At 37.4% G+C, this 24,639-nt stretch overlaps 2 protein-coding genes and 1 non-coding gene across 3 annotated transcripts in view; 1 reads left to right on the forward strand and 2 right to left on the reverse strand.

Moving 5' to 3' along the window:
- The window catches only part of RNF43 (ring finger protein 43), a 62,190-nt gene extending 56,109 nt beyond the window's left edge, over positions 1–6,081 (reverse strand). The window contains exons 1-2 of the mRNA XM_067717091.1: positions 5,465–6,081; positions 3,767–4,403 (exon numbers count right to left, since the gene is read on the reverse strand). Coding sequence (XP_067573192.1) covers positions 3,767–4,018 — 252 coding nt within the window. The 5' untranslated portion in view covers positions 4,019–4,403; positions 5,465–6,081. The remainder of the gene's footprint in view (positions 1–3,766; positions 4,404–5,464) is intronic.
- A 3,755-nt stretch (positions 6,082–9,836) lies between these two features.
- HSF5 (heat shock transcription factor 5) overlaps positions 9,837–24,639 on the reverse strand; it is a 50,785-nt gene continuing 35,982 nt past the window's right edge. Inside the window, exon 6 of the mRNA XM_067717642.1 lies at positions 9,837–12,097. Within this exon, the coding sequence (XP_067573743.1) occupies positions 12,027–12,097 (71 nt within the window). The 3' untranslated portion in view covers positions 9,837–12,026. The remainder of the gene's footprint in view (positions 12,098–24,639) is intronic.
- On the forward strand, positions 12,767–12,894 carry LOC137213758 (U6atac minor spliceosomal RNA). The gene has a single exon (XR_010938379.1). It is a non-coding gene; the product is annotated as a U6atac minor spliceosomal RNA (small nuclear RNA).

The following is a 24,639-nucleotide window of genomic DNA, read 5'->3' on the forward strand; positions in this document are numbered from 1 at the left end:
TAGCAACATTATCACTTAGAAATAATATAAACAAATGTTGATAAGAGGTAAACAAACCAGAAAACTGGACAATGAGACAATGCATAAGCTCCAGCTCATTTTCCTTCTACAATGGTATAAACCAGGAGAAGAAGAATTAGTCAAATGAACAGTCAAAATAGTAAGAATAATAGTAAAATCACTATCATTTAGTCCTCTTTATCAGTCACTGCCAAGTAATGAGGAGATCCTTGAAAGTTTCCTTGACATGGATTTTTTTGTGTGTGTCTCCCACATTCTCTCTTTTTTTTTCTTATTGAGATATAATTGACATATAACACTGTATTAGTTTTAGATGTATAACATGATTTGATATATATATATATATACTATATATATAGTGAAATGATCACCACAATAAGCTTAGTTAACATCCATCATTACTCATAATTACAAAAAAAATTTTTTTGGACATGGATTTTTGAGGGCTAGTTAGGGAAATACTGAGGCAGAATAGTGGTGGAAGGTTATCCTAAATATAAAATTTCAATGGGCAACAAAGATTTAAAAAGTAGAAAGAAATCAGAGGAGAGGGAGAGACAGGATTTTGGCAAATGTAGGGGAAACCTAAGAAGTAGACACTTTAAAGACAATGACAAAGGCGCACAGGGATTTGAAATGATATAGTCGTGCAAAGAAGCAGCTCTTGGGCAAAACAGAAAGGAAAGCAATATAATTTGGTCAGGGCTAAGATGAGGAGTTTTGAAATGGAAAAGAGAAGACTTGAGAAATGAAAGGAATACAGCCAAGGCAACATTTCCTCTTCTATTTTGACTTTCTCCTAGTACTTTAAAGAGAATATTATAATTTAAGACTCTGAACATATTTTGTACAATGGATATAACTGTTGGTAAAGAGAAACCTAAGTACAAAGAGTGAGGAATAAGAATCAGGACAAAAATTCACCAAGGCCTGGCCTTGTACATACAGCCATCAGATGAAGCTGAGACAAGCAAAATTATTTTAGAGACAGTTCTACGGCCTATTTTATTATTAAGCAAATTGGGGGCACATTGTCATGGGATGTTTCTCTTTGTCTAAGGAAAATTAAAATTGTAATACAAATGAAAGTCCAGTTAATTTGGTCCTTATGAAAAAGTACATACCCTGAAATAGTTGAGCAAAATGTAAAGAAATGTCAGATTTTCTGAAACTCTCTGGAAATTCCAGAAACCACAACAAGGTCATTATGATTTTTGTAAATCACTGTTCTCATAACTTTACATCTCCCAATGCATAGCATGCCCAATTTTACAAAGACCTGACTGCATCTTTGAAGATAATCAAACTTAACAGGCAACTAGAATGATTCATAGGTAGAAGGATACACAGAATTATCCCAAATTCTGCAAAGCCAACAGAGAAGATTGCCTTTAGATCTGTGACACCAGGGAACAGATATCCATCAAGAAAGCTAAAGTGCAGCAAAGCACAGCTCTAGGACATTTAAACAGAACTTCAGTTGAGTGGAAGGCTTGGTTAACCACAGTTGAGTAAACCTGTGTTGCAGTGTAATCTGATAAGGAACAAACAGCATGGACTCTACAAGTGTAAACCATGTGTCCCTAACGTGCTAGACCTCTTTGAAAGAGTTAATCAAATAGTGGATAAAAATGAACTGAGGCATATCATCCAAAAGTTTCTTTTTTTTAATAGTCTCTCATAAGAGGTTATTAAGAAAATTTAGTAATTACTGTAGATTAAAAACTGATTAATAGAAAATAAACCAGGACCAATACTGAAAGTCTCCAGAGACTAATACTAGGCTAGTGTACAAATTTATTAATGACCTAGAAGAAGCTTGTATGGAGAGAAAAGGTGAAGACAGACTGAAAATTGCCAATGATGCAAACTATCTATTGGAAAGCCCGGAAGGGCCTTGCTAAATAATAGATACAATGAAATTCTCTCTTCACAAAGTAAAGAATCAGTACTTAAAGTACACTGATAGATTCAAAGTTAATAGGTTAAAAAAAAAAAAAAAAAAGGATTAAGCAACACTTACCAGAGTGAGAAAAAGGGCAAAATAAGAGAAGATAGGATACAGACTGACAAGGTAATAAATGGCAGAGAATGCCAGCTAGTATCTCTCATATACCTTTTCCTTTATGAATATACAGAAACTTTATGTGGAGCTTTATGATAATAGAAGGCAAAACATTCAAAATAAAAGACACTATTTTAAGCAGCATATAATTAACCCATTGAATATGCTGCCACAGGACATTAATAAGACACAAAACTTAGCATGGTTCCCAAAGACCTCAGAGCCTCCAGAATATGGTTCTATAGTAAAATTACTTAGGGCAAAAAATTACAATGGAGCACATACCTCATGCCTCAAGGTATTAACTAGGCAAGGTCAGGATGGAAGTTTCCTTTCCAACTGTTGTATTCAAAATGATTTATGGTTTCAACTTTTAAATATTCCTAATTCTATCCTAAAGTTCAAATTAAGTGAATAGACTCTTATCCAAAAATTCTTACACTCTTTTTTCCAGATATATTCTTTTTGCCTGTTTATTTTTCTAAATAGCACAGCCTTCCTTTTCACCCAATTCTTCTTCCACCTCACTTATCCCAGCTTCAAAATATTGCCTAAGAAGTGATCATGAAGAGCCAATAAGTCATATATGTAAAAATCCGTGTTTGGCAAAGAGAGTTCTATAATTTGTTAAATTTTCTCATCTTTTTCCTCTCAGTGGACAAAAATTTAAATTCATACAATATTTTGGTTCTGTTCATGTTACAAAATAAAAATCTGAGCTTAGATGCTGAGATGAATGATATTTAACATTTTTCACCTGTGACTAAAAGTTACAGTAAGAAATGTCCTTTTATAAAATGAATTTTAATCAATAAGCAACATAATTTTATAGAGTAAGACACTAGAATGCCACATGAAAAAGGTAGGGCCCTCAAGGCTCTATCTTCACCATGGGGAATGAGCAATTCATCTATGAAATGCTGTGGCTTCAGTCAGTTCATACACTAAGCACATAAAGAGTAGGCTATGAATGAGTTATAGGCAAAATTCACAACCTGAAAGCCTAAGAAACTGTGTCTGAAAAACTTTGTGGGTCGATAAAAAACAAGTTAAATTAAAAATTTTTGGAAGTAATAAAATTATGTGTAGACAAGGCCAAAGTGATCAGGAGGCAAGTTTATACCTTGTGTCCATTTTGTAATCCAGTCCTCTCCATTTTGGGCTTAGCAATAGGGTGCCACACGTGGTATAAGGCCAGCCGTAGCATTCAAGCTTGACTGAATTTTAAAAGTGACACGCTGATCAAATCTGCTCCAAGGACATTCTAGAATTTCAGGGTGCTACTGACCATTAAAATCAACCTCCTCGGAGCTCACTTCAAATCGAAACATGATGCAAAGTACAATCCTCAGGTTCATTAAATACAAGCCCATATATTTCATCTATAAAAAAATAGTGTCCAAAATATATCACTTGCAAAGAAAGGACTTATTATGTAATGCAGTGTAGTACGAGAGTTAAAAATAAGCAGATGATCTTATAAAATACAGGATTTATACGTTTCTTCTCGAGTATGAAATAAGAATTTGCTTTAGAAGGCCAGTAAGGTAATATACTTAACAAGATGAAACACAGGAAGCTAAGCAGCAGAGCCCTTGTATGGAATTTGGTTCGGCAGACAAAAGAAGAAAGGCATATTTCAAACAGATGGAAAGTGAAAAAAAATAAAGTCATCCTTACCTGCATTAATTTTCCTTCTGCTGGAGTTATTTCAGCAACACCAGCAAACACACCTTCCAAAGTGAGATTCAGTTTTCCTGTGGGGTCCATTTTCAAGGGGATCACTCTGATAATAGCTTTCTGCTCAGCTGATCTTTCAGACTCCACTGCTGCTGCCAGTACCAGTCCTGTGCGTCCAAAGCCTGCCTGCAGGGTAGCCATCAGCAGCCAGGGCCAGAGGGCAGCCAGCTGTAGCTGGTGGCCACCACTCATGCTACCAGCTGCAGCAATGCACTTCGGCCATACATACTGCTTCCACTAGCTAATACCAAACACAGGTTCCTAGATCCAGACAAACGGAGGAAAAGAAACTTATGCTTCAGCTTCAGAAAGCCGAGTCGTAGTTCTGGTCCTTCCTTTCTCTAAAGTATATTCCCAAGAACAGGTGGTATTCCTGATCTGGCAGGGAAGAAGGTATTTTCAGCCTACTTCTGCTTCAGGTATGTCATTTTCTCCCATCTTCACTATGATTAGTAAAGATATCGCCGCTTCTCTTTGGAATTTTCAATTTTGCTTGAGGTTGAATGTCACATCCTGAATTTTAATTATGTCAGATCACTTGGTGCTGGTCTTCCATATGCATCAAGTTCTCGAGCCACTAAACCCAATGTTAATGAACAAAACAAGGCAAAGTAAATGACTAAGGCCATGCATCAAAGGTGAGAGTGAAAAACTCCAGCTCAGAGAATGAAGAGATGGTCCTTTAAAGCCACAAAATTTGTCAACGGTAAAAGACTAAAGATCACAGGAGAATTTTTTCTTAAAAAATGGGGAAGGAGAGGAAACACTATTTCAGGCCACACCTTGAGAGATGTCCAAAGATGCTACAACATGTATTCATAAAAGTTTCAACATTAAACTGTATTTCATTGTAGCCAAAGTTCCAGGCCCATTGAACTTACAACACTTTTCATGAACTTAAATATACTATGATTTTTAGATTTTCTACCTAGATTTGCCTGTAAACTAGGTGCTAATTTATATGTCTTCACATAGTCACAGGATAAACCTGAGCATCACAAGCTTTTCCAACTTTCACAATTAGAAGAATATTTGAAAAGGTTGGCTTTCCAACTATTTTTCCCAGTTGACATTCATATTTCTATCTTTATTTTCCCTTCTCTCTTAGGGATTCCAGCTTTTATGCTCCTGCTTGAGAATGCCAAGCACTTTGATTTCCCATGAGATGCTTTTGGAAACTACTTTATTATCCAGATCTTATAATCTGTAATTTTCTAGGTTCATAAGTAAAACAAAGGACTATTCCTAACACGTTTTCAAATTCCTTGAGGGGGTGGGGAATAAAAGGGGGAGTAAGGAGGTGATTAGTCTACAGCCTCTAAGTAGAAAACCCTGAAAAAGTAAAAATAAACCTGAGTAGAGTAGATCTGTGCTATTTCTAGGCACACTTGAGAATTTGGGTCTTTGTACAAACAACGTCTTATTCTAAGATTTCAAAATGTGCACCCTTAAGTAAATACAAATGCACTTCAACCACAAAGCCCACTGTGTTCAGAGGTCAAGTTAAAAAATCTTATTAAGTCTTCAGAATAAATGCTGAAAAGCCAAGCAATGGAACATGAACCTGTGATATAGATTCTTTTCTTTTGCTGAGGCAGAGGGAGAAAAAAAAAAGAATTTCGAAAGAAATCTGCAAACCTGTTGTGCTGTCAGGCCCACTGGAATCCACGGGGGTGAAACAAATTCAATTATGCTTTTAAAGATCCTGCTCAAAAAAAAGGTTTCAACTGCTTAACCAAGTACAGCTCATTCTTCCACCTTCTTACTCTGCAACCAAACCAAGTGCCCCACACTGCAGCTAGGTGCCGAGAAATTCCGCAGCCCGAAAAAATAATCCGTGCAGGTCAAAGGCAGAAACTTACTCCAAGGTTAGAGCTACTGTCCCCAAGAACTCTAAAAACACTTCTAGAGGATCCAAAACCATTTCTGAAATCTCCTTTCTAACAAAAGTCCTTTTTCTCCCCGAACAGCATATAAAAATGATCAAATCTTGAAAGAGAAAAGAAGCAAAGTAGCAAATACATCAGCAACAATTCACTACCAGGAACATAGAAAATCCCAGAGGGCAATGTCTCTGCATCATGGATAGACTTGGAAAGTTCGGAAGGATTCGAGTGCTTCCCTTCCAGAAAGACAATTCTGGATCAGCTCCCTAGAGGAGGAAGCCTGTGGTTTGTAACTGGTGTTCTAGCTCTGACTCCCTCCCCTGGGACTGCAATCACGCTCTCTACCTGCTGACACAAAGTGAGGGTGGAGCAGCTAGAGGCAACCACCCCCATCCCGCCCCTCCTCCTCCTGGCTGGCTGGGGCCTGGTGCGCGCACACTTCACCAGACACGTTCCGGTGCTGAGAAGAGAGCCTCTCTCGGCTCCTCGACTCCCTCTATTGAGCCACAGCCAAACTGCATCCAATTCAATCTTCAATACCTTTCTCTGGGTAAGCAAGCTACCACATGTAAATCAGGGCCACACAAACAGACATGTAAGCAGCTTCTGCCCCCAAGAGACATAGATGGTGGTATAGGAAATAAAGACAAAAAAAAAAAAAAGGAAACCCAGAAGATAAAATAATGGACACAAGCTTTTGCAAATATAAATTCAAAGGCACTTCTGCTCTTTCCAGGTTTTAGTGTCTGTAAATGCCACAAAGCCAGAATAAAGCGATCCTGTGCTATAGTTCTTACTGATTTATTGCTGTCTTAAGTCTGCTACCCTGGCAAGAACTCTGTCCATTTTATGCATAGTTTTTCTTCAGCCCTTACAAATTTAAATTCAGTAGCTCTTTTCTAAACTGTGCCTGTACCAAGCTTTTAGATTAGGTGATGTCAGAGGTCTGGAATCTGTTATTTTCTTCTCACATCCCTGGGAGGTGAAATAATACTATGGATCAGACCTGGGCCTTCAATGTGAGACTGCAAGTAAGTCTATATCATAAATACAAACAAAGTGGTAAAATATATATGCTTAATCAGAATATAGGCAAAAAGAAAACTAATTTTTGGTTAATTACCACACTCATGAACAATAACCCTTCTAGTAGCCCTGTCTTTAGAAATAATGCATAAGTTTCTAATATATGTTTCTAAAATTTGAATTTTCATGTCGACCAGATTATATTTGACTGTGCCCAGACATTTTATTTTGACCTGCTGCCAACAGTCTTTCCAAATTGTACAAATGAACAATGATGTGAATATGGTTAACATTGCACTTGAAAATGGTTAAGATTTATGTTACATGCTTATTGTGGTAAAAATCACATTTTAAATTGTGGTAAAAAACACATAAGAAAATTTAAAACAATTTTTAGTTTGTACAAAAAAATTGTACAAATTGATCACTTGTAAAACGTGGAGAATAATAATTGCATTGTAGCTTTGTTGTAAAGATTAAAGGACATAATGCCTCTGAAGGCAAAAAGTATGAGTGACCTAGCCACCTTGAGAATTTCGTCCCTAAAGAGGGTCTACAGTCCAATTTGAAAAGATACATGTACCCCAATGTTCACAGCAGCACTATTTACAATAGCCAAGACATGAAAGCAACCTAAACGTCCATCGACAGATGAATGGATAAAGAACATGTGGTACATATATACAACTGAATATCACTCAGCCATAAAAAGGAATGAGGGACTTCCCTGGTGGTCCAGTGGTTAAGACTCCACGCTCCCAATGCAAGGGGCCCAGGTTCAATCCCTGGTCAGGGATCTAGATCCCGCATGTTGCAGCTAAGACCTGGCACAGCCAAATAAATAAATAAATATTTTTACAAAATGAAATAATACAATTTACAGCAACATGGATAGACCTAGAGATTATCATTCTAAGTCAGACAGAGATAGAAAAATATCATATAATATCACTTATATGTGGAATCTAAAATATGACCCAAATGAACTTATTCATGAAACAGAAAGACTCACAGACATCGAAAACAAATTTATGGTTACCAAGGGGAAAGTGGGTGGCGGAGGAATAAATTAGGAGTATGGGATTAACAGAGACATGCTACTATACGTAAAATAGATAAACAACAAGGACCTACTGCATAGCATAGGGAACTATATTCAGTATCTTGTAATGAACTATAATGGAAAAGAATCTGAAAAAAATATATATGTATATGTATATCTGAATCACTTTGTTGTACACTAAAACTAATACAACATTGTAATTCAGCTATACTTCAGTTTAAAAAAATTAATAAAAAAAATTTTAAAGAGGGTTTATGGGGATAGTTTTGGCATTTTAGGCCTAATAACACCTAGAGCAGAGAGAGAAATTCTAAAGTAAATTCTTAATTTAGCACTTTTTCTTTAGTGGTTGGACCTTAAGAACATAATGCAAGTATAGACCTTTCATAGCTCCTTTCCTAAAGAATAGGAGTAGCTCTAATTCTTCTGGAGAGAATTTTTTAAAAGTCTGCTCTGGTTTTACATTTATTTAAAAATATTTATTTATTTATTTATTGGCTGCATCGGGTCTTAGTTGTGGCACGTGGGATCTTTCGTTGCAGCATGCAGGCTCTTCTTTGCAGTGCACAGGCTTCTCTCTAGTTGTGGCGCCCGGGCTCCAGAGCGCGTGGGCTCTCTAGTTGTGGTGTGAGCGCTCAGTAGTTGCCACATGCAGGCTTAGTTTCCTGGCGGCACGTGGGATCTTAGTTCCCCGACCAGGGATTGAACCGGCGTCCCCTGCATTGCAAGATGGATTCTTTTTTTCTTTTTAATTAAAGATTTGTTTTAAATTAATTTATTTATTTTTGGCTGCATCAGGTCTTAGTTGCGGCATGCGGGATCTTCATTGTGGTGCACAGGCTTCTCTCTAGTTGTGGCACACAGGCTTCTCTCTAGTTGTGGCACACAGGCTCCAGGGTACATGGGCTCTGTAGTTGTGGCGCTCAGGTTCCAGAGTACGTGGGCTCTGTAGTTTGCGGCAGGCAGGCTCTAGTTGAGGTGCGCGAGCTCAGTAGTGTGGCACACGGGCTTAGTTGCCCCGCGGCATGTGAGATCTTAGTTCCCTGACCAGGGATCGAACCCATGTCCCCTGCATTACAAGGCGGATTCTTTACCACTGGACCACCAGGGAAGTCCCAGCAAGACGGATTCTTAACCACTGGACCACCAGGGAAGTCCCTGGTTTTACATTTTTATTTTATGTATGCCATGTAAAAGTATAGCATAAAATGTGTAAAATATACATTATTATATATCTGATATATGTAAAAATATCTTTAGTGTTAAACTAAACAAAAAGTAACCTACTAATTGACTTTGCCTCACCTATTACTGCTTGAAACTTGCAAAGGAATTAAGACACACAAACCTGAGACTTAATACAGATACTTAGCTGAAAGGAAAAGAATATAGATGTGGTTGCCCTCTCTTGAGCAAACTCTGAGATCTGAGCATGACGATAATAGGTATCATGAGTCTGGGTACCTTGAGCTACTCAGGATCAAACCAAACAGCTCTATATAGCTTAGTTCACTGATATATTGTGTTTATTTAAACAGTATTGACAAGCAAAGTCACCAGAATAAATAAGCAAGAGAAATTATTCTCTGGCTTCAAAGTTTTGGCGTTATCCCTCAGGGATTGACAGACCACAACTACCATAGAGATGTCATAAAGATGCCATCACTATGGTAATGAATCGCCCATCTCACTGACACCTACTACCTAACTTTACACGAGACAGATCACACCTCAGGATCTACTTTCACATCTGCATTGACTAAAGTTACTGAAGACCTTGATCCTTTTCCAAAAACCTAGGTTTCTATAAACATGTCCAAGAATCGTCCTTATCCTTAATGGCATTTTAAGGATTCAATCTCTATTCAAGTGTAAATGAAAAAAACTCAGGATTTTTTTTTTAAAGTCAGATTCTTTGGAAAACAGAGCACATTTTCTTCTGAACTTTACTATTATGATTAATAGTTATAATGACTGAGGTTTCTACTGATCACCAAACAGTAAAAACAAGCAAGACAACAAGTCTAGTTGAAACACTTTATTGTTGACTGACTGAAATTTATCATGCTTAAGGTGCTGAAATACTTAGGCACTAGTCAGGAGCCTTGTTAGCATGTGTCAGACCCTACTGACTAATTCACACAAAGATTTTATTTTATCTTTTGCCACTTTGTCCAAGACAGTAATGATAGCTTTAGCTGATAGGTAGCAGGCATGTGAGTATAGCAGTAGATCCAGCTCCTTGGTCTGTTGTATTCATATATAAAAAGAGGTTTGGAAAGCTGATAAAGGTATTTCATTAATTAAGCCTTAAAACAATTGAAACCAAATCCATGCCAAGGTTCCTGCTTGACACATGTTCCTCAAAAGATATTATCTCTTTCAACATATACAAAGCCAAGAAAGGCATATTTAAGGGAAGGAATGAATATCACCTACATAGTGTATCAGCTTTTCAACCTGACAGAGAAAAGGCAAAGTTCCTTCATATAGAAACTGGGTCTCCTCTTCACATACTCTGCCAAAATACACAGTCTGACCAAAAGATGTAGGAGTCTTGATAATCTGTTCCTCTTTTAAACCTTGCTAATAAAGATGAATAAATGTTCATCACATGGACATCGTCTAGTCTAATCAGATGGACCAAACAGGTCACTTTTCAGAACCTATTTTCATATCTAAACTGAGTCACTGCAGACCAATATAGAGCTCATCCTTTTCCAAAAAACTACTATCTCTGTAATACTTCTGGGGAAGTACATCATTGGGAAGGCACAATGCAATTTAAGAAATGAATTGCTACATCCACCGTGGCTTGAATAGTACTTATGTCACATCACTAAGGGCCTTTCCTTTTTCACTAGTTTCATATTCCTAGGCTTTCCTTTTGTTTCTGCAGTGCTTATTAGGAAAACTGAGGCAGAATCTAATAAGAAAGTTCTAGTCAATTTAAAAGACTTTAAATCAGAAATTTTCTGCTGTCATTGGATTAGCAAGTGAGGGATCAACCACAGAAAGTGGACATCCAAGATACCTCTCCTAAAAACCAGTCCCATAATCCTACTATTTGAATTTAGGATCCTAAAGAGGGGATAAGATAAAAATGTTATAGTCTATCCCACTACCCAAACTTCTCTCAGAAGCTTAAACCATACATAAACTATTAAAAATATCAGAGGTATAGCTTCTGTTAGGTGACTACTAATCAGCTTCTCCCAAAATTTGCACACTATCTTTTATAGATGAGAATTTATACTTACTGAATGTAAAAATCTAAAATAAGAAAACACTGTGTTAAATCTCTTAATGGTTTTGTTCACACATTGTACATTCCCATTTCAAAATTAAAATATTATATATGCATCCTTTATCCTTCTACCCCTCAATATTAATAAAAATATAAAGCCTTAAAACTTAAAAATCTACCAACATTTTATAAATACAATTATATTCAACAAGCTAAATACTTTTCTTTAGAAGATATATTAAATAAGTGATATATTAACAAAACCTTCTTACCATTTATGATAATGTATCATTAAAATTAAAGAAAGATATGAAAATAGAAGAACGCTCCCGTAAATATAGAAGAATCAGGGGCTGTTAAGTGTGATGGATGGTCCAAGTCCGGACGCCTTGCTTTTGAAACAGAATGCTGGGTTAGGAAGTAAGAGCATTTCCTGGTTAATCACTTAGAAAATTAACTCTTTCCCAGGGTTTCTCCCTGGAATTCCTGACCCATTTAGACCTGTGATCTTGGTTACCTCACAGGCCTTTGTTTCTCACACAATTTTCTCTAAAAGGATCACACTGTGACTTGAAACAGATAGACTGAACTCCCCACTGGAGTTGTGCTGACTACTTTTGAGAGTGGCGAGACGACAAACCAGCACACCCACACAGATTATTCTCCGGTACCATAGATGCAGCTGTTTTTAGATGCTTTTTGACTGTAACAGAAGACCAGGAACTTTCATTTGAAAGGGATCTGGGCAGCAAAAAAAAAGACTGCTAGATGGTTGGTAGTTTGTCCAGGTAAACAATCTGAACTGAACAGCTGTAGTAAATACCAAATTCCCAATTCTCAATTAACAAAATTCTCAATTAACAAAAAAAAATACTTTTTTTCCTTAAAGAACTGAAAGAGCCCCAACAGTGTGTCATGTGCAAGGCTAGTCTGCCTCCAGCTACAGCCAGTGCACAATGTCACGTTTGTCATCCATTCTCACTCTTTTAATTCTTCCTCCTGTGGAAAGTGCTCCTGTTTGCAGGCCACATCCACCAGCAGATGAAGATCTAGAAAGAAAAAAGATTTGTTTACTCACTCTTAGCTTCTCGAACTGGAGAGTTCAATAGACAAGTCTTTAGACAAGAAGAACAAGTTGCTATGTTTCACCTGTAGAATGGGCTCTAAAATCACATTACCTCATCAGATTCTCAATTTGGGGGGCATTCCCGTACCTCTAAAGCACACAGATGCAGCCCAGTTGTTAACCCAAAGAGACTAACAAAGTTTAAAGTTTCTCTCCTTTTAGTGATGTGGATAAGCCTCTTTCCAACTGACTTTTATTATAAGTGAAAAATTAAGGAAAAGTGCCAAAAAGATCAAAGTGAAATAAACACACACAAATGAAAATTCATTTCTTCGATGCTATAAAAATAGATAGGTGGGTTTTGGGAATATGAAAAAGTAATGCCTTCAGAAATACAATGTTAAAATAAGTAATCACTACCTTTCCAAAGTTGATTGCCTCCAAAAAATTTCCACTTATTGACTAACACAGCTGATTCTCTTATAAAAAGGTCTACCTGAATTGTCTGTTAAAAATAAAGTATACCCTTAAAGGAGGTCAAGAAACAAAGAGTGGTCATTAAGACTGGAAAGAAGTAAAAAAGTGAGCTCTCAGTTCAGCCACTAGGTTCTTTAACATAAAAAGCTAAGACCATGTACAGAAATAGAGTTAAGTGTTGTATGAAAGGAGAGAGAAGGTTAGCACTCCCCTTGACAAGGATGGAAAAGGCCTTCGGGCCTGACAACACGCATGCGGTTAAGGCACTGCCACCTACTTCATGGCATCTAACCACTGTTTTTAGCAACCTAAGTGTCCATCGACAGATGAATGGGTAAAGAAGATGTGGCACATATATACAATGGAATATTACTCAGCCATAAAAAGAAACGAAATTGAGTTATTGGTAGTGAGGTGGATGGACCTACAGTCTGTCATACAGAGTGAAGTAAGTCAGAAAAAGAAAAACAAATACCGTATGCTAACACATACATATGGAATCTTAAAAAAAAAAAAAGGTTCTGAAGAACCGAGGGGCAGGACAGGAATAAAGACCCAGATGTAGAGAATGGACATGAGGACATGGGGATGGGGAAGGGTAAGCTGGGACAAAGTGAGAGAGTGGCACTGACATATATACACTACCAAATGTAAAATAGATAGCTAGTGGGAAGCAGCCGCATAGCACAGGGAGATCAGCTCGGTACTCTGCGACCACCTGGAGGGGTGGGATAGGGAGGGTGGGAGGGGAGGAGATATGGGGATATAGGTATATGTATAGCTGATTCACTTCGTTATAAAGCAGAAACTAACACACCATTGTAAAGCAATTATACTCCAATAAAGATGTTTAAAAAAGAAAAGAAATAGAGTTAAATGGCCTATCTGAATAACATAGTCAGAAATGAAGGAATCCTAATGTGGCTTCTAGATTCAGTCTAATTAGTTTGCAATTTCTAGAGCAACATGACCTCCAAAAGGGAGCCTTTTTTAGGTTGATTTTTAGGCTTACAATTTTGTCCTAGTAGCATTTTGGAGTTAAACTAAATTATACAGAATGAGTCCTTTATTTCCTACTAGACATACAGAGACTTTTGTTACTATATTTGTAGAACACAACCTTTGTAGGATTGATCAACAGCCTGGGCAAGACAGATGATACAATAAAATAATTGTACCACCAACTATGAGTAAATCTAGAGGGCATTTGGAACAGTATCTAATTTTTTCCATATTTTGTGAAAGGAAGACCAATCACTAGGAGAAGGTACTAGCTCATCTGGTGAACAACACTACAACCTATCCATAAAGAAGAAGCAATTTCAGAATTCCCTGGCAGTCCAGTGGTTAGGGCTCCAAGCTTCCACTGCAGGGGGAAGGGGTCAGTCCCTGGTTGGGGAACTAAGATCCTGCATGCCATGCTGTGAGGCCAAAAAAATTAAAAACAAACAAACAAACAAAAAACAAGCATCTATCCAGATAAGCATCTTGTAGAGGGAGAACAGACATCAGTTTATCACTTAAAAGTGGCTTCTTGTACATCCATGATCATGGCAGCATTATTTACAATAGCCAAAAAGTGAAAGCAATCCAAGTGTCCATCGATGGATGAATGGAAAAACAAAATGTGGTAGCTACATACAAGGGAATATTATGTAGCGTTAAAAAGGAAGGAAATTCTGACAAATGCTACAACATGAGTGAGCCTTGAAGATATCACGCTAATTGAAATAAGTTAGTCACAAAAGGATAAATACTGTATGATTCTACTCATATGAGGTAGCTAGGGTTGTCAAATTCATAGAGACAGAAAGTAGAATGATGGTTGCCAGGGGCTGCAGGGAAGGACGGAATGGATATGGAGTTTCAGTTTGGGAAGATGAGAAAAGTTCTGGAGATGGAAGGTGGTGGTGGTAGCACATAATGTGAATGTACTTAATGCCACCGAATTGTACACTTAAAAACGGTTAAAAAGGTAAATTTTATGTTATGTATATTTTACCACAAAAATGGCTTCTTTACAGTCTAAAGAACAGTGACAATGATTACAGTAATAATTTATATAACATCTTTTTTTCAAGTAACTAAAATGCATTATTAGAAGGTCATCTAATTAATCCTGAGGAGTGAAGAGATGACTGAAAGAACCTCTACACTATATGGCTAATAAGCAAAGCCAATGGTTTCTAAATCTTGCTGCACATTGGAATCACCTGGGGAGCTTTAAAAAAATACTGAGATCGAGGGCTTCTACCCCCATACATTCTGATTTAATTGGTACAGAGTACAACCTAGGCATCAGGACTTTTAAAAGCTGACCAAAGGATACAGAATGAGTAATACCTAATTATGATCATTCTCTACACACTTCAACTCCATATCAGAATAAGAAGGAAAGGCCATATGGTGACAGAAAATACGAAAATAAGAATTTGGAAAATGAACAGACCCAACTGCAACCCTGCTTTGAAAGCAGAGTAGGAATTCTTGATAATGACAAAGGTAAAGACTATAAAGCACCTACAGAGCTCTTATGGGGAGGCAGACTGAAGAACAACAACAACAAATCCTCTTTTTTTCAGTGAACAAATGTCATTTATTTAATTGACACTTTATTGTATTGAGAGGTTCAAATAATGGACAACAGCACATCACAAATAGGCATGTTTAAAGAAACAATAGTCTGTATGGCTCTGTAATAGTCTCAGAATGAGTTATGTAGTGAGTTATGTATGAGCAACAAATCCTCTTAGCCTTAATGATTGGGCTTTAAAACAGCATTTGTCAGTACTTCCCTGGTGGTCCAGTGGTTAAGACTCTGCGCTCCCAATGCAGGGGGCCCGGGTTCAATCCCTGGTCAGGGAGCTAGATCCCACAGGCTGCAACAAAGATCCTGTGTGCCACAACTAAGAACCAGGGCAGCCAAATAAATAAATATGTTTTTAAAAAAAGCATTTGGCACACAGCTTCTAAGAACAAGCATCTAAACACAATAATTTTATTAAAGTGAGCTTCCTTCATTAACAAAGCTGCCAATCAAGGAATTAAAGTATAGAAACCAATAAAAATGCAAAAAGACAGAGACTAGCCTGATGTTACTAGAGGTTTATAGGACTTCATTCAGAAGAGAACCATGATCCGCCAGAGCCAGACAGCAGAAGCAAGAAGAACTACAATCCTGCAGCCTGCAGAATGAAACCCACAACCACAGAAAGAAAGACAAAATGAAAAAGCAGAAGACTACATCCCAGATGAAGGAACAAGATAAAATCCCAGAAAAACAACTAAGTGAAGTGGAGATAGGCAACCTTCCAGAAAAATAATTCAGAATAATGGTAGTGAAGATGATCCAGGACCTTGGAAAAAGAATGGAAGCAAAGATCGAGAAGATGAAAGAAATGTTTAACAAAGACCTAGAAGAATTAAAGAGCAAACAAACAGAGATGACTTATACAATAATTGAAATGAAAAATACACTAGAAGGAATCAATAGCAGAATAACTGAGGCAGAAGAACGGATAAGTGACCTGGAAGACAGAATGGTGGGAATCACTGCTGCAGAACAGAATAAAGAAAAAGGAATGAAAAGAAATGAAGACAGCCTAAGAGACCTCAGGGACAACATTAAACGCACCAACATTCACATTATAGGGGTCCCAGAAGGAGAAGAGAGAGAGAAAGGACCCGAGAAAGTATTTGAAGAGATTATAGTTGAAAACTTCCCTAACATGGGAAAGGAAATAGCCTGCCAAGTCCAGGAAGTGCAGACAGTCCCAGGCAGGATAAACCCAAGGAGAAACACTCCGAGACACACAGTAATCAAACAGACAAAAATTAAAGACAAAGAAAAATTATTAAAAGCAACAAGGGAAAAATGACAAATAACATACAAAGTAATCTCCACAAGGTTAACAGTTGATTTCTCAGCAGAAACTCTACAAGCCAGAAGGGAGTGGCATGATACATTGAAAGTGATGAAAGGGAAGAATCTACAACCAAGAATACTCTACCCAGCAAGGATCTCATTCAGATTCAACAGAGAAATCAAAAGCTTTACAAACAAGCAAAAGCTAAAAGAATTCAGCACCACCAAACCAGCTCTACAACAAATGCTAAAGGAAATTCTCTAAGTGAGAAACACAAGAGAAGAAAAGCACCTACAAAAACAAACCCATAACAATTAAGAAAATGGTAATAGGAACATACACATCAAGAATTACCTTAAACGTGAATGGATTAAATGCCCCAACCAAAAGACACAGGTTCGCTGAATGGATACAAAAACAAGACCCACATATATGCTGTCTACAAGAGACCCACTTCAGACCTAGGGACACATACAGACTGAAAGTGAGGGGATGGAAAAAGATATTCCATGAAAATGGAAATCAAAAGAAAGCTGGAGTAGCAATACTCATATCAGATAAAACAGACTTTAAAATAATGTTACAAGAGACAAGGAAGGACACTACATAATGATCAAGGGATCAATCCAAGAAGAAGATATAACAATTATAAATATATATGCACCCAACATAGGAGCACCTCAATACATAAGGCAAATGCTAACAGCTATAAAAGAGGAAATCGACAGTAACACAATAATAGCGAGGGACTATAACACCTCACTTACAACAATGGACAGATTATCCAGACAGAAAATTAATAAGGAAACACAAGCTTTAAATGACACAATAGACCAGATAGATTTAATTGATATTTATAGGACATTCCATCCAAAAACAGCAGATTACACTTTCTTCTCAAATGCACATGGAACATTCTCCAGGATAGATCACATCTTGGGTCACAAATCAAGCCTCAGCAAATTTAAGAAAATTGAAATTGTATCAAGCATCTTTTCTGACCACAACACTATGAGAATAGAAATGAATTACAGGGAAAAAACACAAACACAGGTAGACTAAACAATATGATACTAAATAACCAAGAGATCACTGAAGAAATCAAAGAGGAAATCAAAAAATACCTACAGACAAATGACAATGAAAACACGATGATCCAAAATGTATGGGATGCAGCAAAAGCAGTTCTAAGAGGGAAGTTTATAGCAATACAATCCTACCTCAAGAAACAAGAAAAATCTCAAACAATCTAACCTTACATCTAAAGGAACTACAGAGAGAACAAACAAAACCCGAAGTTAGTAGAAGGAAAGAAATCATAAAGATCAGAGCAGAAATAAATGAAATAGAAACAAAGAAAACAATAGCAAAAATCAATAAAACTAAAAGCTAGTTCTTTGAGAAGATAAAAAAAATTGATAAACCATTAGCCAGACTCATCAAGAAAAAGAGGGAGAGGACTCAAATCAATAAAATTAGAAATGAAAAAGGAGAAGTTACAACAGACACCGCAGAAATACAAAGTATCCTAAGAGACAAGCAACTCTATGCCAATAAAATGGACAACCTGGAAGAAATGGAAAAATTCTTAGAAAGGTATAACCTTCCAAGACTGAACCAGGAAGAAATAGAAAATGTAAACAGACCAATTTCAAGCACTGAAATTGAGACTCTGATTAAAAATCTTCCAACAAACAACAGCCCAGGACCAGATGGTTTCACAGGTGAATTCTACCAAACATTTAGAGAAGAGCTAACAACCATCCTTCTCAAACTCTTCCAAAACATTCCAGAGGAAGGAACACTCCCAAATTCATTCTATGAGGCCACCATCACCCTGATACCAAAACCAGGCAAAGATACTACAAAAAAAGAAAATTATAGACCAATATCACTGATGAAAATACATGCAAAAATCCTCAATAAAACACTAGCAAACAGAATCCAACAACATATTAATAGGATCATACACCATGATCAAGTGGGATTTATCCCAGGGATGTAAGGATTCTACAATATATGCAAGTCAATCAATGTGATACACCGTACTAACAAACTGAAGGATAAAAACCATATGATCGGGCTTCCCTGGTGGCGCAGTGGTTGGGGGTCCGCCTGCCGATGCAGGGGACGCGGGTTCGTGCCCCGGTCTGGGAGGATCCCGCATGCCGTGGAGCAGCTGGGCCCGTGAGCCATGGCCGCTGAGCCTACGCATCCGGAGCCTGTGCTCCGCAACGGGGGAGGCCGCAGCGGTGAGAGGCCCGCATACCGCCAAAAAAAAAAAAAAAAAAACCATATGATCACCTCAATAGATGCAGAAAGAGCTTTTGACAAAATTCAACACGGATTTATGATAACAACTCTCCAGAAAGTAGGCATAGAGGGAACCACCCTCAACATAATAAAGGCCATATACAAGAAACCCACAGCAAACATCATTCTCAATGATGAAAAACTGAAAGCATTTACTCTAATATTAGGACCAAGACAAGGATGTCCACTCTTGCCACTATTATTCAACATAGTTTTGGAGGTCTTAGCCATGGCAGTCAGAGAAGAAAAAGAAATAAAAGGAATACAAATTGGAAAAGAAGAAGTAAAACTGTCACTGTTTGCAGATGACATGATACTACACATGGAAAATCCTAAAGATGCTACCAGAAAACTACTAGAGCTAATCAATGAATTTGGTAAAGTTGCAGGATACAAAATTAATGCACAGAATCTCTTGCATTCCTATACACTAACAATGAAAGATCAGGAAAAGAAACTAAGGAAACAATTACCATTCACCATTGCAACAAAAAGAATAAAATACCTAGGAATAAACCTACCTAAGGAGACAAAAGAACTGTACTCAGAAAACTGTAAGACACTGATGAAAGAAATCAAAGATGACACAAACAGATGGAGAGATATACCATGTTCTTGGATTGGAAGAATCAATATTGTGAAAATGACTATACTACCCAAAGCAATCTACAGATTCAATGCAATCCCTATCAAACTACCAATGGCATTTTTCACAGAACTAGAACAAAAAATTTCACAATTTGTATGGAGACACAAAAGACCCTAAATAGCCAAAGCAACCTTGAGGGAAAAACACGGAGCTGGAGGAATCAGACTCCCTGACTTCAGACTATACTACAAAGCTACAGTAATCAAGACAATATGGTACTGGCACAAAAACAAAAATATAGATCAATGGAACAGGATGGAAAGCCCAGAGATAAACCCACACACCTATGGTCAACTAATCTATGACAAAGGAGTCAAGCATATACAATGGAGAAAAGACAGTCTCTTCAATAACTGGTGCTGGGAAAACTGGATGGCTACATGTAAAAGAATGAAATTAGAACACTCCCTATCACCATACACACAAAAAAACTCAAAATGGATTAAAGACCTAAAGGTAAGACCAGACACTATAAAACTCTTAGAAGAAAACATAGGAAGAACACTATCTGACATAAATCACAACAAGATCCTTTTTGACCCACCTCCTAGAGTAATGGAAATAAAAACAAAAATAAACAAATGGGACCTAATGAAACTTTAAAACTTTTGCACAGCAAAGGAAACTATAAACAAAACAAAAAGACAAGTCTCAGAATGGGAGAAAATATTTGCAAACGAAGCAACGGACAAAGGATTAATCTCCAAAATATATAAACAGCTCACGCAGCTCAACATCAAAAAATCAAACAACCCAATCAGAAAATGGGCAGAAGACCTAAATAGACATTTCTCCAAAGAAGACATACAGATGGCCAAGAAGCACATGAAAAGCTGCTCAACATCACTAATTATTAGAGAAATGCACATCAAAACTACAGTGAGGTATCACCTCACACCAGTTAGAATGGGCATCATCAGAAAATCTACAAACAACAAATGCTGGAGAGGGTGTGGAGAAAAGGGAACCCTCTTGCACTGTTGGTGGGAATGTAAACTGATACAGCCACTATGGAGAACAGTGTGGCAGTTCCTTAAAAAACTAAACATAGAATTACCACATGACCCAGCAATCCCGCTACTGGGCATATACCCAGAGAACACCATAATTCAAAAAGACACATGCACCCCAATGTTCATTGCAGCACTATTTACAATAGCCAGGTCATGGAAGCAACCTAAATGTCTATCGACCGACGAATGGATAAAGCAGAGGTGGTACGTATACACAATGGAATATTACTCAGCCATAAAAAGGAACGAAACTGGGTCATTTGTAGAGATGTGGATGGATCTAGAGATGTCATACAGAGTGAAGTAAGTCAGAAAGAGAAAAACAAATATTGTATATTAACGCATATATGTGGAGTCTAGAAAAATGGTACAGATGAACTGGTTTGCTAGTCAGAAACAGAGACACAGATGTAGATAACAAATGTATGGGCACCAAGGGGGGAAAGTCGGCGGGTGTGGAAGAATTGGGAGATTGGGATTGACATATATACACTAATATGTATAAAATAGCTAGCTAATAAGAACCTGCTGTATAGCACAGGGAACTCCACTTCGTTGTACAGTAGAAACTAACACAACATTGTAAAACAACTACACCCCAATAAAAAAATAAAATAAAATACATAGAGAGAGAAAAAAAAAAAAGAAGAGAAACTTGTATACTCCTCAGAGAAGATAAGTGTTTGAGAATCACAGTGGCTGAGTTGATTTGAGAGCTGAAAGGCCTCCAGGGACAGAAGCATTGCATCTACTCATTTGGGATTTTTTTTTTTTTTGGCTACACCACACAGTTTGTGGGACTTTAGTTCCCTGCCCAGGGATCGAACCCAGGCCCTTGGCAATGAGAGCACGGAGACCTAAGCACTGGATGGCCAGGAAATTCCCTGGGAATGTTAACTCCTACTAAGAACACTCTCTAGGATTTGGAGGCTATTACCTTAACGAAATCTCATCCATAATCCAATAGCTACAAAATGAGAAGTCCTTTCTTCAGGAGTGGACTGAACTTTGCTCTTAAACATTCAGTTTCCCTTAACTATAAAGTAACCTATCAGAACATAAGAGAGTGTAGCTTGCACAATAAGACTGATATCTGGGTGTTATTAGGGTGATTAATATCTGGCTATTACCCTATCTTGGTTTAGGGTAATATCATTGTAGAAATTGGAGCAGCATTATTGAGTCTAATTTTCTGCACCTCTTGATGTTTTTTTATCCAAAAGGTATTTTCTTAAGTCAACACGTGTTCAAAAGGCCTACACACAGCATGCAATGACTGTGATTAACAACCTCCTTCTAACAAAACGCACATCTATTGAAATCAGTACAATCTGGATACCTAACCAACTTGAAGTCTCCTACTTGAAAAAAAATTCAAAGAAAGCTTAAAGTGTAAGAAGATGCCCTAGGGAAGACAAATTTTCAAAATAATTCAGTTACAGAAGGGCACTGATAAGTTCTGGGATACAGGAAACCCCTGTTCAATGGGATACTGAGCAACATAATGACATTCCAACAGTTAATGGTGGAATCATAGTACTTCAGAATTTGGGGCCAAAGGAGTCTTTAGAGGTGATTTCAAGAAATTCTCTTATTTTTACCATAAATAATGGGAGAGTTGGAACTTTATTGAGGGGAGGTACTGCTAATGATAGCGACAGTTGAAATTTAAGTGATATTTTAGAAATTTTACATTTAGTTCCTACCTTTAATACTTTAAAATTGGATTTAGTATACATCATCTACAAGAACTAAACTGAATACTAGTTCATTTTGAGTCCTCCCACAAGTATCTACTGACTCTTTTTTTTGTGTATGTGCTGAAACCCGGGAACAAACCAGGGACCCCTCCTGACTCTTAATGGCTTCTCTGGCCATCAATGATCAGGACTGTGAAAAATTAGAAGCTAAGAATGAGGACTTTCTAATACAGGGTGTAACAGTCTGCATGTTTATATCTCCTCAAAATTCATGTATTAAAACCTAACCCCCAATGTGATGGTGTTAGAAAGTGGGACTCTGGGGAGGTGATTAGGTCCTGAGGGTGGAGCTCTTATGAATGAAATTAGTGTCCTTATAATAGAGACCCCAGAGAGCTCCTCTGTCCCTTCTGCCATGTGAAGACACAGCAAGAAGACGGCAGTCCATGAGCCAGGAAACTGGCTCTCACCAGACACTGAATCTGCTGGCACCTTGATCCTGGATTTCCCAGCCTCCAGAACTGTGAGAAAAATTCTGTCATTTATAAGCCACCTAGTCTATGGTATTTTTGTCATAGCAGTAGAATGAAGTAAGACACAGAGTAGGCAAACTTTTTCTGTAAGGAGCCAGATAGCAAGTACTTTAGGCTTTATGGGCCACATGGCCTCTACTGTAACTACTCAACTCTGCTGATGCAGTATGAAACCACAGATAATATGTAAATGTATGGTATGGTTGTGTGTTCCAATTCAACTTTATTTATGGATACTGAAATTTGAATCATTTTCATGTGTCATGAAATATTCTTCTTTTGATCCTCCCCCCCTTCAACCGTTTAAAATGTAAAAAAATTTACTTAGCTTAGCTACATGCTTAGCTTGCAGGCCATATAAAAACAACCAGTGAGCTAGATTTGGCCCATAGGCCATAGTTTACCAACTTCTGCTCTAATAGCACACACCACAGCTTTAACCAAGAGAAATTTAACCAAAATAGGAGAATATTTCATCAAATCGAATATTATTATACAGTTGTCCAAGAAATTATATTTTCTCCAAAGAAGATCTACAAATGTCCAACAAGCACATGAAAAGATGCTTAACATCATTAGTCATGAGGGAAATGCAATTAAACCCACAATAAGATAGATACCACTTCACACCTACTTAGCAATGACTATAGTGATAATAAAAAGCGGAAAATAACAAGTGCTAGGGAGGATGTGGAGAAATGGGGACTCTTGTACACTGCTGGTGGGAATGTAAAACGGTTCGGCCATTATGGAAAATAGCTTGGCAGTTCCTCAACAGTTAAACATAGAATTACCAAATGATCCAGCAATTCCACTCCTAGGTATATCCCCAAAAGAATTGATATCAGATATTCAAATACATGTACAATGTTTATAGCAGCACTATTCACAATAGCCAAAAGGTAGAAACAGCCCAAATGCCCATCAGCAGATGAGTGGATAAAAAATTGTCATATATACATACAACATAATACTATTTAGCCATAAGAAGGAATGAAGTTCTGATACACATGTTACCTTGTGGATGAACTTTGAAAACATCATGCCAAGTGAAATAAACCAGACACAAAAAGGTCACACATTGTATGATTTCATTTATACAAAATATCCAGAATAGGTAAATCCACAGGGATAGAACACAGACTGGTGGTTGCCAAGGGCTTGGGAGAGGACGGAACGGAGAGCAACTGCTTCATGAATATGGGGTTTTCTTTTGGAGTGATGCAAATGTTTTGGAACTAGATAGAGCTTGCACAACATTGTGAATGGCCTAAGTCCCATGGAACTTTTCACTTTAAAGTGGTTAACTTTCTGTTATGTGAATCTCCCCTAAAAATGTATACTTTCCTATCAGTTTGAAATGATGGGACAAAAAGAAGGGGAAAGCAGAAAATGGCCATAAAAATAAAACTCATAACCAAATGTATCTCAGTTTTCAATGTCAGAGCATAGTAACGAGATATAGGATGGTTATCTTTAGTAAGACATATGCAATTCTTAGTTCCAGCAGAATAAAACTGTACAGGACACTACTTTTGTATCCCTAGTGTACCTAGCACTGTACCAACCCCAGAGTAGTTGTTAATAAGCACTCAATAAAAGCAACCTATGGGTTGAATTTGACTCCCCAGATGTTCAAAACTTATCTTTTGTTGGCTAATTAAAGATTGTTCATTGAGACAGAAAGTAAAATAGGTTTTCCAGGGTCTGGGGGGAGAAGAGGAATAGGAATTGTTTAGTGAGTATAGAGTTTCAGTTTTGCAAGATGAAAAGAGTTCTGGAGATGGATGGTGGTGATGGTAGCAGAACAATGTGAATGTACTTAATGCCACTGAACTATACACTTAAAAATGGTTCAACTTTATGTTATGTGTATTTTACCACAATTTTTTTTTAAGATTGCTTTTTTCCAAGGATCCTTTTTGAAAAGTATATTAGTAAGATAACAGTGTATAAACACTGAGTGCCACAGGT

Source organism: Pseudorca crassidens, chromosome 19, assembly GCF_039906515.1.
Source record: "Pseudorca crassidens isolate mPseCra1 chromosome 19, mPseCra1.hap1, whole genome shotgun sequence".
In the NCBI taxonomy this organism is placed as follows: domain Eukaryota; kingdom Metazoa; phylum Chordata; class Mammalia; order Artiodactyla; family Delphinidae; genus Pseudorca; species Pseudorca crassidens.